Genomic DNA, 16,335 nt, shown 5'->3' on the forward strand with positions numbered 1-16,335 from the left:
AGGTTCCAGACTCTTACATCAGAAATTATCTGTACAGCAAAAGGAAAACTGGCTCCTCTGGCATTTTCACAACACGTGAAATTGCCCGGTGAATTGAATTGCGACAAGAAAAACTGCACTGATTCTGTTCTCTAGATTCTGGATAGAATCTTCACAGATCCGCTGAGTCACATCCTAAAGCTAGAGCTCTTATCAATTCGTAACTCCTCGTTCAATATTCTTTGCCGATCACTGTCACACGTTGATGTTCCAACTTGCACGCTGGATGTTTTCCAGAGTTCTTTCTTAAATCTGATTCATCATTTGCGTCACCCAAAGATTTGCTCTGCCTCCCTCCTAACCAACCATCGGATAGGGCGGAGGGCTACCAGAGGAGGATAGGAGTGTGTGTGTGTGTGTGTATATTTGCCAGCCGGATAATATAAAAGCAGAGAGAGAGAAAGAGAAAGAGAGAGATGGCAGTAGCTCGCTAAGTGATGCTCTGGCTGCATCCACAACGTGTGTGTGCTCTGCTCTCTCTGCGTCTCATGTTCCCCTCTCACTGATTAATCGCTTCTATACATCTCTCTCTCACACACACTCTCTTTCTCTCTCTCAGTCACTCCCTCTCTATCTCTCTCTCTCTCCCTCTCCCTCTCTCTATCTCCCTCACACACACCCTTTTCGTCCATGCTGTCTCTCCTCTGCGCTTTGTTATAATTTCTTCACACTTGGCTTTCTCTCCAGAGTGGAGAGATGAAGCAGGGTCGTCTTTGGCTCACACACCTACAGCAGCAGATGTTCAAAGGACGTTGATTCTCTGGCAAAGGATCTCTTCATCCTCTTGGAAAAACGGCAACCAGATGTGATTCCTGCAGAATGACTGTGAATCTCCCACTCTAAGATAAAGGAAGAATCACATGGACCCGTGAACCCCGGAGAAGAAGACTTCCCTCAGAAGACGGGGACCCTTTGCTCAACATCATGAATTCTACTCAGCATGAAGGACTGATTCAGGGCTCCCACAACCGGAGCCAAACCTCAGGCACTTTGACCCTGAACAAAGACTTATCAGCGGAGGAGAAGGACTCGTCGGCCGGATGCTACGAGCAGCTGCTGATTTCCACGGAGGTTTTCCTCACCCTGGGTATCATCAGCCTGCTGGAGAACATCCTGGTTGTCGCTGCCATTGTCAAAAACAAGAACCTCCACTCGCCCATGTACTTCTTCATCTGCAGCCTGGCTGTGGCTGACATGCTGGTCAGCGTGTCCAACGCCTCAGAGACCATCGTCATCGCTCTGATCAACGGAGGCAACCTGACCATCCCGGTCTCGCTGATCAAAAGCATGGACAATGTGTTTGACTCCATGATCTGTAGTTCTCTGTTGGCGTCTATTTGCAGCTTGTTGGCCATTGCCGTTGACCGCTACATAACCATCTTCTACGCCCTGCGGTACCACAACATTGTGACTCTGAGGCGAGCGTTGCTGGTCATCAGCAGCATTTGGACCTGCTGCACGGTTTCTGGCATCCTGTTCATCATCTACTCAGAAAGCACCATGGTACTCATCTGCCTCATCGTCATGTTCTTCACCATGCTGGTGCTCATGGCCTCGCTGTACGTCCACATGTTCCTGCTGGCGCGCTTGCACATGAAGCGCATCGCTGCGCTGCCGGGCAACGCACCCATCCACCAGCGAGCCAACATGAAGGGAGCCATCACTCTGACCATTCTGCTGGGGGTGTTTGTGGTGTGCTGGGCGCCCTTCTTCCTCCACCTCATCCTGATGATCACCTGCCCCCGGAACCCCTACTGCACCTGCTTCATGTCGCACTTCAACATGTACCTCATCCTCATCATGTGCAATTCCGTCATCGATCCCATCATCTACGCTTTCCGCAGCCAAGAGATGAGGAAAACCTTCAAAGACATTTTCTGCTGCTACAGCCTGTCTAACGTGTGTGTGTGCGAGCTGCCTGTGAAGTACTGAAAGAGCCTCCGCATGCGGCGGAAATGAAACTTGAAGGAGGACCTCTTGAGTTCTAATCACTGTGGACTGATTTGCACTCTGTCTTACCCTCACCAGGGGCTCTAAATGATTGATAAATAGTGAGCTCCACCTCTGTGGCTGAGGTAGGTTTACTCCAGCAGCCCCGGGGAGCCCAATGTCACAGCATGTTGCTTCTGTAGAAAGACAAATGTTATGTTTTGTAGTAAGATGCCATTCTCAAGTGCAATTTGAAGTAAGCAGAATGTACGTCCACACTGATGTATAAGGACGTGGATGAGGGCCGTCGTCTCCACGGAGAAAAGCAGTTTTTTCATTCAATTCTGAAATCTAGACAAAAGTCATAAAATCTAAATACTTTATATAAATTCCAATTGTTTGCAACTGATTATCCAGCATTTGTTTAATATCATAATTACAAGTATTCAAGTGGGTTGTAGTCATGAAGGAATAACATTGAATGTGCTTAAATGTTTGCTCCAGTTCTCTCTGGTCTGAAGCCCGATGATTGAACCTAAAGCTCCCTCAAAGTCAGTCTAAAGTCAGATTGCTGTTTTTTCTTGACTTGGCCCTAATCCTCTTCTGTATGTGTCAAACTGTGCTGTGACTTTCTCTTTCTACCTGAAGACTCTCAACATCTTTGAAGTGTATAGTTATCTCTATGGATTACAGCATTTAAACACGACAGCTAAAGGTGTTTGAATGTAGCTTAAAAGCCACAATACATGCACACGACAACATGATCTATTACAGTCTACCTCCATATGGATGACAGGGTGGGATCATCCTTATTAGAGGAAATTATAGGACGGGATTTTGCACATTGCAAGCAAAAAATACTCTGATCTCCTGTTATGTTTGTCTATTAGTGAATCCCTAACGTTTTATGTTCTTTTAAAAAAGCAAGATTAAGAGGAAAATCACTGTTCAAAAATCAAGAAGAAGTTGATTTGTGTTAGAACGTGTTTGACACAATCTCAGATCTCTGGCAGATTTCTCACTTCTCTGTGGGGATGTAACAGTTTGCTCAGACGGATCGTTGCTACTGTGGAAAAGATGAAAACATTTGAACGCAGAATTCATTACTTCTTCACAGGGGTTGGGGGGAGCGCTATTGATGTTTGTGCCAATCACAAAAGAGATGGAGGCTCGGGCGAGATGTAATCTGTCCTCTCCTCCTCCTTGTGTGCAAACTCATTTGGATCAGAACTTTGTAGCGAAAAGGAAAGGAGCTTGTGTGTCAGACTAGGACATTACAGCACACATGATCATAAACAAAATGTTGCCTGAATAAAACCTCATGACACGATTAACATAAATTATAACGCAGTTGTGAGTAAGTGTCCTTAAGCAGAGCACTGAAAGCCTTCACGCTTTCTATCAGACCAGAGAAGAGAAGTTTATTGTGCCCGAACAGACCTGATGAAGCCACTTAAGATCCCTGATTCTGTCCATTTCCAATCCAAGCTGTGCTGTGTGTGTGTTTGTGTGTGTGTGTGTTTGTGTGTGTGTGTGTGTGGACTCTCTCAGCGTGGATCAAACACCTCCTCTGATCATTCACTGTTTATTTTCTTCATGTTTTTCTCTACGTGTCGTTTAACCAGTTGCTTTTTATCTTTGCCTTATAAATGTTTGCACTGTGGTGTAAAAAGCAACCGTGAAGATATTGGAAACTATTGTTGTTAATGTATTGTGTTGTTATTGATAGGAGCCTCTTTAATGCTGTGGAGTCTTTTGCATTTTGACTTTTTGTAAAATGTGTTTGTTATTTGCCACCGAAAATGCAACACTGTAAAAAAAACAACTTTACTTTCTTGAAAATTGTAATGTTAATGGTCTTAAAATATTTATAAGGGTAGAAATTCCAAAACATAAAAAAGAGAGAATGTTGTAGACTTTTCTGCTTGAGTTAAGCTAAATTATTACAATTAAAGAATATCTAAGAAAGAAACTACAAAATCTGGAAGAAAGCTAAATGATTCTAGCATGTGACAGTCGTGTGATCTGTGTGTGTGTGTGTGTGAGTCCTATACGCTCCCTTTCTCTTTACCGTCCTACCTTACAACAGTGCAGCTGCAGCAAATGTATTTTTATACTTCTGAAAACTTTCTTTATCGAAATGAGTTTCCATATTTTTGTTATCAAGCTTCTGCTGTTTGATTAGCATGAGCGTGTGTTTTTCTTGAGCACTGCGTCATCTGTGAATCACTGCTGCAAAGTCACTAATAAATCAGCTACAGATCTGTTTGATTGTGACTCAAGCCTCTCAGCAAACACAACACAGCTTCAGCCGTGTCATTCAATGGAGCCGCAGCTACACCCACGCTGTCAATCATTTTTGTTGTGCTACACGATACACAGTCTCCAGGCCTAAGAGTCAGACAAATGAACAGCGATTCAGTCTGAATTTAATTATCATTTAATAGACTTAAGCATCCTAATGGAATTCAGCAGGAGAAATGAATACAGACAACTTAATCAACTGAGGTGAAACACTTCAGAGAAAGAGAGAGAGAATTCATTCAACCGTCACCTCGGTCTGGTGTATAATGATAGTTGCAGCTCTCTGTAATAGTTCTAAACTCTTCAAATATCACCACCAGGGACATTACATTTTCTGTGGTAGTTAGTTTTCAGTTGAGCCTCTTTTCAGTCATTTTACAGGCAGCATTCAAATCCTCTGTAAAGTCTCTAAAATGCAAAGGACGAAGGAGCGTGTGAGACAAAACTGAAGCCTTGCAAACACTTCTAAGGTTCATTATTGTGTAAGTGAATGAGGTCTGGGTGCTGCAACCTGTTGAATCCGCATACAGTCTGGATCCATCATCTGACACTTGTTTTATGGTGACCGTATCACAGCAACACAACTACGGCGGCTCGATTGTGTACAAATCACTTACGGCGGCAGAAACAGGGTCACGTTGAACACAATCATAAATAGTGTCGACATAGAGATCTGCCTAACACGATTGTAATGTCAATGACAATTCAGTGAAAATGGATCAACCGCCATCCACCCTGAGACAAAGAACAGAGAGATGAGACTCGTTTGGTGTTTGTTTGCTACGACAGATCAATGTCAGAAGTCTTTATTGAGCCTCCCCCCGTCTCGTATTGATCTACTTCTATCTCAACACAGTGGGTTGTATAAGTTTCCTATGTTCAGTGTATTATACAATCTATAGGAGGCAACTCTCCTCTGCCCCTCTGCAGGAATTCAATCATTATTGACCAAACAGTGGTTGATTGGTCCGCAAAGCTTAAAAGTGATGCACCCCGCATGGCAAAGACGCATGCACGCATAAAGTTTTCTGATTTTGGATGTGCACACAGAACAGGACACACACCAAATCATTTTTCTGCGTCAATCCTTTGAAACTGGCAAACTAATAACAGCAACCATCTGTACCTGCTGTGTTTGAAGTTATTTTTTTTCAGCATTCGTGCTTTGCTTCACCGTCATAGAACAGATCAGTGGTGGCTGTCCTTTGAAGGCATCTCCGCTCCATATGTCTCATTATTTTCTCCATTGTCTATGTTTCGCTTGCTTATCCTGCCGCTTCTGCTTGGCCGCCATTTGCTTTCACGGCTCTTATCACAGACCTTGTGAGAGCGGTAAAGGAGATCGCTGGCAAACTCTGCGGCCGCCCGCTGGTCCAGAATCAACAAGTACCAACAAATGCCAGCAGTCTCTGACAACACGAAGCACAAAGATTTAACCCCAACTGAGTGCTGTCGCTTTGGGAGTTTGCCGTGAATAAATCTGTGTATTACCTTAACTACAGTTATTGTAGTTAAGCTGATTGTTCCCTGCGTTCCCTCTGGTGTCTGCAGCCTTGATTATGGAAGTGAATTAATCCATGAACTTCCTGATTTAATCCATCGAGCAGTCTACTAAACCAACTTTAATCCTTTTTGCGGTTTACAGACTTTTCTTCCCACTGCCCCCCAGCTGCTTAACCCTAATAAGCTTCGGGGAAGATTTCACGAGTGGAGGAAAACTTCCCGTAGCGCGTTCAGACTCATTATTCCCCCTCGGCCGACCGGTCAACCACCCGTAACCAATCCCTCTCTGCTGCTTCTCCTGATTAAGCCGCAAGCAGAAAATATATCTGTATCTCCTTTCACCCGATCCACTCAGAATTCTACTCAGCTGGCGGCGGCCGGCTGGTTGTGGGTGACGTCGGGGGCTCCCGGGGATTTGGGATGCACAAAGCGGCTCGTGTCAAATTGGACGGTGTTGACCCTCCCGCTGCCATCCTCAGCCACAACACCTAATTGTGGAATTGACTTCCATGTCAGGCCCTCTGTTACATCCAATTACAGCCTTAAATTGGATTGTTATGGTTAAGTGGGTGTAGTGTCTCTAAATACAAAACAGAAATACAATGTGACATTTGCTTTATTACACTAAAACACTTAATGCACTGAGCTTTTGTTGCATTTCTTTTATCAGAGTTTTCAGATTTCCCAATGTTTCTCATCACAACATTAAAAGGCACACACAAAAAAACACTTAATGGCTTTATCCATTCCTGACTGCACATATGGACACATCATGAGTGATTCATATACATGATGTACATGCACAAGCTACATATGCACAAGCTATTATGTAGATGGAGGCAATCAAGTGTACTTTTCAATCTTATTTACATAATACGTAAATAAGATTTGATTTGATGAATTTGCAATGTTGGACCCGCTCACCTGCCTATGGTCAGAGAGAGAGAGAGAGAGAGAGAGAGAGAGAGAGAGAGAGAGAGAGAGAGAGAGAGAGAGAGAGAGAGAGAGAGAGAGAGAGAGAGAGAGAGAGAGAGAGAGAGAGAGAGAGAGAGAGAGAGAGAGAGAGAGAGAGAGAGAGAGAGAGAGAGAGAGAGAGAGAGAGAGCGAAGGAGAGAGAGACAGAGAGAGAGATTGTAACCATAACAACACATTAGTGCATGATGCTTTCCCAGCCAACCTGCCAGAGCTGTATCATCAGAACTATGGACAATTCACAATAACAGGAACGTTATGTACTTCCTGCTGTGTTTTTATGACCTGTTGGTCGACATATGTACCAGTGAGGATGATGATGATGATGATGTGGACAGCCTGAACAGCATCTTCACGAGATGATGAGTGTTTGAGCCACCAAACAACTGACCCATAAGATTTCTATTTTTGGGTTGTTGTTCTTGTTGTTTATTTTCAAACAAATAATTTTTCTTACACCAGAGAAAATAACAATTTTATAAAATGGAGTATAATAAATGAAGAACTTTCTAGACTGAAATTTGGAGGAATGACTCCAGATCAAATGTGGCCAAACTCAAGCAGGCTGCATTTGAAGCGGATTGATTTGCTGACAGGTTATTGCTATCTGGCTTATGGCACCAATAAAGATCAGTTAATAATTGCTTGACATTTAATAACTGTCGAATTTATATTATTGGACAACACACCCGCAGCGCAACATCACTACATGTTGACTAAGAGCCATAACGTCATTGACCCTTGTATCCCCATAGATGCAATGACTTCAGAAGCTTCTTTGATAATAAAATTAGACAATTAGACAATTAGAGACAAAATTCATCACCTCCTGCCCTCAATAGTCAGTGATTTATCCTCAAGTTATCCTTCTGCTAGATTATGAACCATCCAGACCTCTCAGATCGTCAGGTTCGGGCAATTTTTACCTGCTTTATTCTGTTTAAGCTTTTCTGAATGTTCTTTGTAATTTTTTATTATTGTCCTTTTAACTTAATTGGATTACCTGTTTTATTCGGTTTTAGCTTAGAACCCGGTGGCCTCTGCAGGGGTAAGACAATTGATTTACTCAAAAAAAAGAAGAAAAGGTAGAAATAAAATGGAAATCCTTTGAAAGAGAAGGTTGATGTGAGGTTTTTCAGTCTGGTAGCTTGTGAAAATCTCAAATCACCTTCTAATTGGATCGGGACTTCTCTCTGTTCTTGTTTTATTAGATCTTAGTGCTGCATTTGACACCATTGACAACCACAATTTATTACAGGAATCAGAACACCTTACTGGCATTGGAGGAACCATATTAAACTGGTTTATATCCCATTTGTCGGATCGCTTTCAGTTTGTTCATGTTAATAATGAAAATTCCATACATGCAAAAGTTAGACACGGCTTTCCTCAAGGTTCAGTGCTTGGACCAATACTATTCACTCTATATCTACTTCCATAAGGTAAAATTATTCAGAAACACTCCATAAATTTGCTGCTGTTGCCAAGTTATTGCTAATGGGGTAATGTTGGGCTTCTTTAGATACTGTATGTAAAGTGCCTTAAGATAACGTTTGTTGTGATTTGGCGCTACATCAATAAAGTTGAATTGAATTGAATTGAACTCTCATACACATACAAGCAACCTGCAAACTATGCTCAGTATGAAAAGGACACAAGGTTAATGGAGAGAAAGATATCAACATAATAGATGTGAGCTCTGATGAAGTATATTCAGGGCATAATAAGATGTGGAGCCATGGATTTCCAGTTGTATCACACTACGATTAGCCTCAAGGACATCCATGAAAGCACAAGCTTCCTCATGTAGGTAGTAATTATCTCTGCCTCACTTGTGTCCATTCCACGTGTCAGAGATGTGCACATCCCTCAAACAGAAGCAAAATATGAGGAAATAACTGATGAATGCCTGCAGTTGAAATATGGCTTCTGTCAGTACTTTTCTCCTCCAAATACCTCAGTAAATAAAGTTATTCTATTCTCTGTGAAGCGTTGCATGTTCCCCGGGGCCTCCGCCTTCACTACCCTGAATGCAAAGCAGCCAACAGGAAGCAAACATCTGCCCCTGAGGACATGAATTGCTGACAGGAGGAGGAGGAGACAGTTACCGGCAGGGTCATCTGCCCCTCTCTCACTCCCTGTACCTTCTCATCACCACCTGTCTCTATGTGGCCTCTTGGTTCACCTGTTGTGTCTTTTCTCATCCTAATAAGCTACAAAATATCGAACAATGAGAGCACACAGTATGTGTGTAATAATAATAATGATACACAGAGCACTATATCAGAGGTCTTAACTCTACTTGACGTGATCCGTCATGCACCACCAGGTCACCACAACACATGGACAGCTCATGGTCGCAGGGAGACTGTGAAACCAACCCAGCTTTCTTACTTCTCTGGGGTAAGAAGAATGCCAAGCGTTCACAGTGCACAATGTTTCCATGACGACAGACCCTTATCACTGAAATAGCAGCCCGGCAACCAGTTAATAAGCCAAGTTAAGGACATCACCACATCATTGTCACGCAGCTATGCAGGAGGACACCTGCGGCCTGGAGCTGCAGCGGCGACACAGTTACATTACATCAGTCACATAGAGCTCTTTAATTTCTAAATAATGTATTCTGATGAAGGAAGATATACTCTGATAATTATTATTATACACAGCCCCTTAAAATATTAAAAATTGATTTTTACAGTAAAACCAAATAGGCAATGTTTTGAATGCTTGTTTGGTCCCGTTTTAAAAATGTACACTCCTGGACATCGGATTAAGTACACAGACTTTTTCATAGATCATATGTGAGCTTGTTTTGGAGGAAAACAGGTGCATCATGATCTGACTACATTTACGGATGAATGCATCAACACAGGTGGAGAGAAACTCACATCTGCTCTCTGCTGAATTATCTGGTCTTGGTCTCTCTGTGTTGAGCTGAATGGTGGTTATTTTTTGCCCATCTAAAAAGTCTGGAACACTTGAAGTAATCAGTCCCCAGTCTCAGACAAAAGCTACCTCGGAGAGCTGAAAAACAGAACTGATGAGCCAAATGGGCACTGAGGGTCTCTAGTGGTTCTCAAACTTTTGTCTCGCCACCTTTTAGCCATGTTAAGCATTTCCCACTGCAAACCATTAATGGCAGAAAAACTACTACTCTGAAATATCCTCAAGAACACAAACGTAGTCATCAGTATCACTTCCTTGGGGTGTCAATAATTTTGTCCAGGTCATTTTCATTCGTTTTATTATCAATTGAAAATCGAAAGTCCAATGAAATACAGAGCACATTTTCTTTTGTTTGTGGTTTTATTAGGGTGGAACCAATACGCAGTGAGGTCATCCTCAGCGTGCAGTACCTCAACATTATACTAAGTACCATTATGTAATATGAAGTGTTTTTAATATATGCGCAGACACGTTTATGGTGAAGATTTGGTCTGTGTTGGAATAAAGCTGCAGCCTGATTCTTCCATCTCTCACGCTCACGCTTCATCATCATGGAACCTGCATGTGAAATGTTGAATCCGGAGCCAGACTTAAAAATGATTCAGTGAGTCCCGTCAAAATATTCTGGTATTTTCAGGTACATTTAGAGATGAACTCACGTAAAACAATTGTTGTTCAGTATTCCATTCCCGTGTCCAATGACTGGAAACTTCCATGTTACATTCAGGTGCTCAGTTTTGCGATATATTAAAATGTTCCTTAGCTTTACTGTTGATGAGCCCGACACCAAAGGGACCAAAGGCTTCATCATTTCTCCAAAAGAAATCGGATAATATCAGCTCATCCTGTCCCAGTGTTAACAGACACTGATCCCTTTGTTCTTCCACTCATACACTTTTTCATCATTATTGATCTAAATTCTGAGTTGTCACTTATCTCATCACCTCTTTCCTTGATATGAGATTCCATTGTCAGTCTGTCAGGGTTTTAACGATCACCAATAACTCCGTCCAAATAGAAAAATACCCTGTAATTCGGTAAAGGATATTAGCTGCTGGGCTGTTGTGCTCCATGCTTATTCATTTACGGCAAGTCTATTTGAATTAAACAGCCCTGTCTGGGGTCACGGCAAGCAGCTGCAAGAGTTTTATTCTCTCAACTCAGTATGAGAATAATACATCTTTCTGTTTTTGAGGCAGGAACAAGTTTATGAATTGCATGAAAAAACAGATTTATATTAATGTTGTACTTCCTATTTCAGCTGAAACGGTTGAGCCTCAGGGGTCATGGAATCTGTCCTTGACTTTCATTTATTTATATTTGTTTTCCACTTCAGCTTCTTATTTTCAGAATGATAAAGCATATCCTGTGTACGCAGCTGCCTGTTTTTCATTTGCCGAGGTTATCAATTTATTTTTCATTCTATGATGCTATGTCCTTGGCCTTGCGTACTCATCAAGCACAGCCTTCACAAACAAACCGACCAAATAAACACCATTTTTTTACCTGATAATCTTTGACTTGATGTCTAAACGCATTTGTGATCATGTAAGCCTAAGCATGTAGTAAGCATGTACGATTTGTTAACCCCGAAATGGGTTCTAGGAGCTAGAAGATATAGAGAGATCTTTATAGAATCGATCTAGTGACGTCTTTGGCTACGTTATTTACACTAGTTCTTCACCAACACACACACCAACAGCAGGATGTTGTTAATGGAGTGAATCACTGAGATTGTGCTCTTTCTTCTGTCTTTCAGGCTTGTGGATGTTATCATGTTGTGTTAGAGATCCAGAGGAGTAAACTTCACAGAAAGAGACGTGATGAAAGCAGCTAATGAAGGAGAGCCGCATCGAGCCAAGCAACAAGTAGTAAGATTATTCATATTACAAATATAGAAACAACAAAGCTCTTGTTGTTGTAGATGTTTAGTCTAGTGAGCTCCATCCTGCCAAAGAAGCCCTCAGACTTTGGTGCAAAATGAAGGAAAGTTTCAGAGTTCCTGAAAAGTTTCTTCACAGCATATCTCTATAGAATTTTCATATTCATGCAGTATGTAGCTTTTTGATATCTATGAAATGAGAAACAAGAAGCCGCAGTAGCTGAGGGGTGAGCGGCAACCGTGAAGAGAGTTGTGGAGATGGAAAAAAATAATGAGCAGTTGCAAAGCTGAGGGTCACAGTCGGCAAGTGGGAGAGAAACGTGAGAAAAGCAGCGAGCACAAAGATGGAAAAGGGTCAGCCAGAGTGTGAGAAAGAGAGAGAGTCAGAAAGGCTGGTGGTGGATCAACACGTGTGAGAACAAGGGGGTGAGAAGATGGAGGAAGCAGACGGCAAGAACTCATCCCAGGCAGAAAAGAAGAATCTGGAAAAGCTGATATTATTCATTGGATCGTTAATGAGATATTTGAGTTTCCATCATTTATCTCAACACATGTCACCGTGACTCCGTCTTATATCCAAGACTCAACAACAACATTTGATGGATCACGGGACTCTTTGAAGGTTGAAGTACATTCTCTATCCTCTCTCTCAGTCTAAAGCTTGACTTGACTTAAGTTTTGTTGCGTTGTCTATCTGTGTGTCCCTCAGAAACATGCCACACGCTGAACGCTCCTCATTCGGCCACGTTGTAGCTCTGACGTCAGCTTCTCAGGCTGCTTGATCCTGCTGCTCACCAGGAGCGAGGTCGATTTCTTTTCTGTCTCTCAGTGGGAGGCAGCTGGAACATTCTTTGATTGAACGGATAGCCACAGGAATTTGTTTTCAGCGCTGCCTACGCAAATTTGCCATTGCTGATTCACTTCATAACAACAGCGAGAACGAGTAAAAACGAAGGAAAACACATAGAGTGACATTTTTAGACAACAATGAGCTCAACTTGGCAGAAAGACATAGTGTCCATACAGGGTCTACAAATATGAAGAGAGTTGTTTACTGCAAGGCCAAACCTCAGTCTCAATGCCTTCTATGAGAAAAGAGAAGACAAAAGGAAAGGTTCCCATAATATGTGCTAGTATAGAAACCACCACTAGGGGCAGCGTTTCACACGTTATTTATCATATTTTTACCACTTTTCCGGGTTCGGTGTTGGCTGCGGATCCTTTACTCCCTTCATTCTTCTTCACGCTCCCTGGTGGAAACACTTTGAAAGGAAAAGTGAGAGGGTAAAGTCTTTAGAAAGGAGGACATGTTTTGCTAGATTTCATAAGCCAACTTGTCCCCTCTTCAATCGATTGTTGGTTGATGGATGTGTCGCATCAGTGGGTGATGAATGGGTATTATGGCATTTGAATGTGAGGTATTATTTGAGGTAGGTAATAGAAAACCTTGAAGGTAGATCCTGTGTTTTTCTTTAGGTCTGTAATAAACTGAATCACCTCCGTAGCTCAGGGGTAATGCTGAGGTCCATTGTGAATGTAGCAAAGCCTTGTAATGGCTCTTACCACCCATTTGCCCACATTTGGTTTAACATCCTCTCAACAAATTGCACCTCAGCATTTTTTGCACTGCATTTATCTGCCCTTCATGTCCATTATGATGAAACCCGGTGTTTATTATTGTAATTTCATTAAAGGGTTTGGATGAGTGCTAAACTCAGGAGCCTGTAATTGACTGCAGGCAAGACACGGCTAAATAGACGCTTACAAAAGACACATTTCTCTTTGCAGTCAGGTGGGTTTCGTTGCTTTCAAGCATCACTTTGTTTTGGACGTCCACACTTTCATAAACAACTTAATACATACATAAATCCATATTTTAACATATGTTCATAGATGTCATATAATCCTTGTTTTTTGCAGATTGTGGGAAAGTGACCTTAAACGATTGCAGGAAAGCTTGGAATGGAGTGTTGTTTTCCTCATCTTACCCATTATTTCTTTCTGCAGATGGCGTAATGGACTTTACTTTAGCAGATTGCTCTGTGTTTTGCATAAAAATCAGTCGTGCAAGCAGTATAGATGAATACATGGTTGGAGGATGTTTGCGTTTCAAGATGCATTATGGTGTTTTGCATTATCCGCACGGTGCGTGTTGAATTTTCATGATTGTGCTATTAAACAGAAAATGTCCTGTGGGCTCGTTACACAGCCAGTATGAACACCGCTGAGCTGAGAGAGCCACGGTAAATCACACAGAGTGGGAAGTAACTGTGTGTGTGTATTTCTCCTGTAGTCGGAATCCTGCAGGCCTAATTTAGATGAGGGAGTTTGGCCAAACAGCAGCACAAAGATATCAGCATGCAAAACAGAAAGCTACTATGTCCAATATTATTAGGTAAATGTGGAAAAGAGCTTTATAACTCAAGTGTTGTGTTGTTCTTGTAGAAATGAAGAATGAAGGAGGGAAAGAAAGGAAGAAGGGAAACTGGATGAGGAAAAAAGGATGTAAACGAGAATGGATTGAAAGAAAGTCACCTTAGCGGTATTCTGACTTCCATCTAGCGTATCTAAAACAACATGAGAGTTGGAAGCTCCCTGAGATATGAAGCAGATATGAAGCAACATTATAGGACAGAACAGAATGATTTCCAGTCAGCTCCTAAAACACAGCGAAACCTTAAATCCACGCAGCAATAAAAGAAAAGGCCCGATCCTCTGCCAGGCCACATCACTATCAGCAGGGAGATCGGCTCATAAAGCTTTCAGATGGTGTAGATGGAACACGATGATGTCGTTCAGGTGATTGGAATATTTGTCAGCTTGATTTGATTTTATGAGCAGAATTGTTGTTTTCTTGTGCCGACACGTTCAAGCACCTCGTGTTTTTTGAGTTGTTTCCTGTTTTGTCCCTGATTCCAAGCATGACGAGGAAGATGATGATTATGATGGTGATGAATTTGAAGTGAAAGTGACTGAAGACAAGTGATGGCACGATCAAACTAATTACGAGACGGATTCTTTCTGTCTTTCTGCTCTTTGTGTGTTTTTGAATGTTTCATCAAGGCAAATCTTTCCCTCGTGGCTTCATCACAACATCAGAGTAAATACCTGCTTTAGTTGTTAGCAGAAATTCAATCAGACACTGAGGCCTTGGAATGTGAACGAAATAAGAATCTTAACCACAATGATTTAGTGTTTTTTGTAGAATAAATCCCCCCTCCCGTTCTCAAAGAGTTCTCGTTTCATTTTCATTTAATTTATTAGCTTGTAAAGTAATCGGACCCATTGAAAAAAATCCATCAGATGCTTTCAATCCAAAGTGGAGAGGAAAGTTTGATTATCACAGGTTAAAAATGAACCGTATTGATCCGGCTGCATTTGTCTGAACCCCTTTTTGTTCAGACAATCACAACAGCTCCGCCTGCTCACTTAAGCTGGGAACATTAAAGCAAACTGGATGTTCTGCATTTTTCTGCGAAATTAATTTAGGCCTCCCAGCACTCCAGACAAAAACGCTCGTCAGATGGAAAACACTGTGTCTTCCAATGTCCGCTTGTTACCTTCAGAAACCATTTTCTCCCATGTTACACCATGAACGATAAGGACATGACTTCATCTGCTGTGTGTGTGAACCAGCCTCCTTCCTCCTGCAATTAACTCTGTCTTAGACACAGAGTACTGCCTTAAGGACTGAAGTCTGTTTTTTGCAGCTCAGATAAATTGAATCTCGAATCGAATCGAATCTAAGAACAAGCTGAAGGTTTAGGAAGAAGGAAAATCCTCTGTGTCTGCTTATTGGTGGGCACTTTGGCAGCTAATACACACCTTCAGAGGCTCATTCCAATTCCTCAGGTATATTTGAGACACCGGTGATTTGCTTTGTTGCACTGAGCTTTTCAATCTCGCTCTTTCATCAGTCTGCAACCGTCAGAGACGCATAAAGCAGCTTGAAGCAGACAGATTAAGGTCCCAGAGGAGCTCCATGAGAAATGTGGAGTCATTGTTGGGTTGGTTATCAGCTTTCCATATCTACATCCTGATCGTCATTTTGAAACCTGACACCATCAATCGAAGAAATGAATCATTAAGAATTGACGTGATCTTTCTGATCAAGTTATTTTGATGAGACTGAACTCGTCGCTGTGGTTTCAGCTTCCTCCTGTGACTGAACTGCTGGATAACAAGCCTGCGTGCCTCCTCCTTCATCTACCGGTCCGACTCTGAGGATGTGATGTACCGCTGAAAACATCTCCCTCCCTCGTCTTCCCACGCGTGCATTAAGTTATGTTGACTTGTTGCGACTCGCTGTAAATGTGTCCCCGTCAAATCAGTGTGACGTGTGTAGGTGGACCTCTGTCTGACACACAGCACCGATCTCTCCCGCTGAGCTCAACCCCCGAGTCAGACAATGATCCCAGCCAGAGCTCGACAACCATTAGGTCTGCCTGACTTCATTCGCTCAGTATGTTGTCGTGTGTATCAGAGGACATAAAGGCACTTATAGGTCAAATAGTTGCTCTCCCTTTATCCTCTGTGTCGAGCCAAGTGAAGGAGAAATGCGTCAAGGAAAACCTTCCATGAACTTTTATGTTAAAAGCCTTTTTTGAAAGTGAGACGAGACTTGAGAAGACTGTGACACTGAGGAATGTTTCTTTGTAACAGTTATTACAGTGAGTCCTTGTGCGTCCTGCTGGGACTTGACCATGACAACAGAAAATAAAAATATTTCACAACGTTCTGTGAAAAGCCTGAACAAA

At 42.2% G+C, this 16,335-nt stretch overlaps 1 protein-coding gene across 1 annotated transcript; it reads left to right on the forward strand.

Moving 5' to 3' along the window:
- The first annotated feature begins 957 nt into the window (after positions 1-957).
- mc4r (melanocortin 4 receptor) lies at positions 958-1,971 on the forward strand. The gene has a single exon (XM_076158198.1). The coding sequence runs from the start codon at positions 964-966 to the stop codon at positions 1,969-1,971; it is 1,008 nt and encodes a 335-aa protein (XP_076014313.1). The 5' UTR covers positions 958-963.
- Positions 1,972-16,335: the final 14,364 nt, after the last annotated feature.

This window comes from Genypterus blacodes, unplaced genomic scaffold, assembly GCF_046128005.1.
Source record: "Genypterus blacodes isolate CSIRO-AG114 ecotype Tasmania unplaced genomic scaffold, CSIRO-AGI_Gbla_v1 ptg000076l_1, whole genome shotgun sequence".
Lineage (NCBI taxonomy): Eukaryota > Metazoa > Chordata > Actinopteri > Ophidiiformes > Ophidiidae > Genypterus > Genypterus blacodes.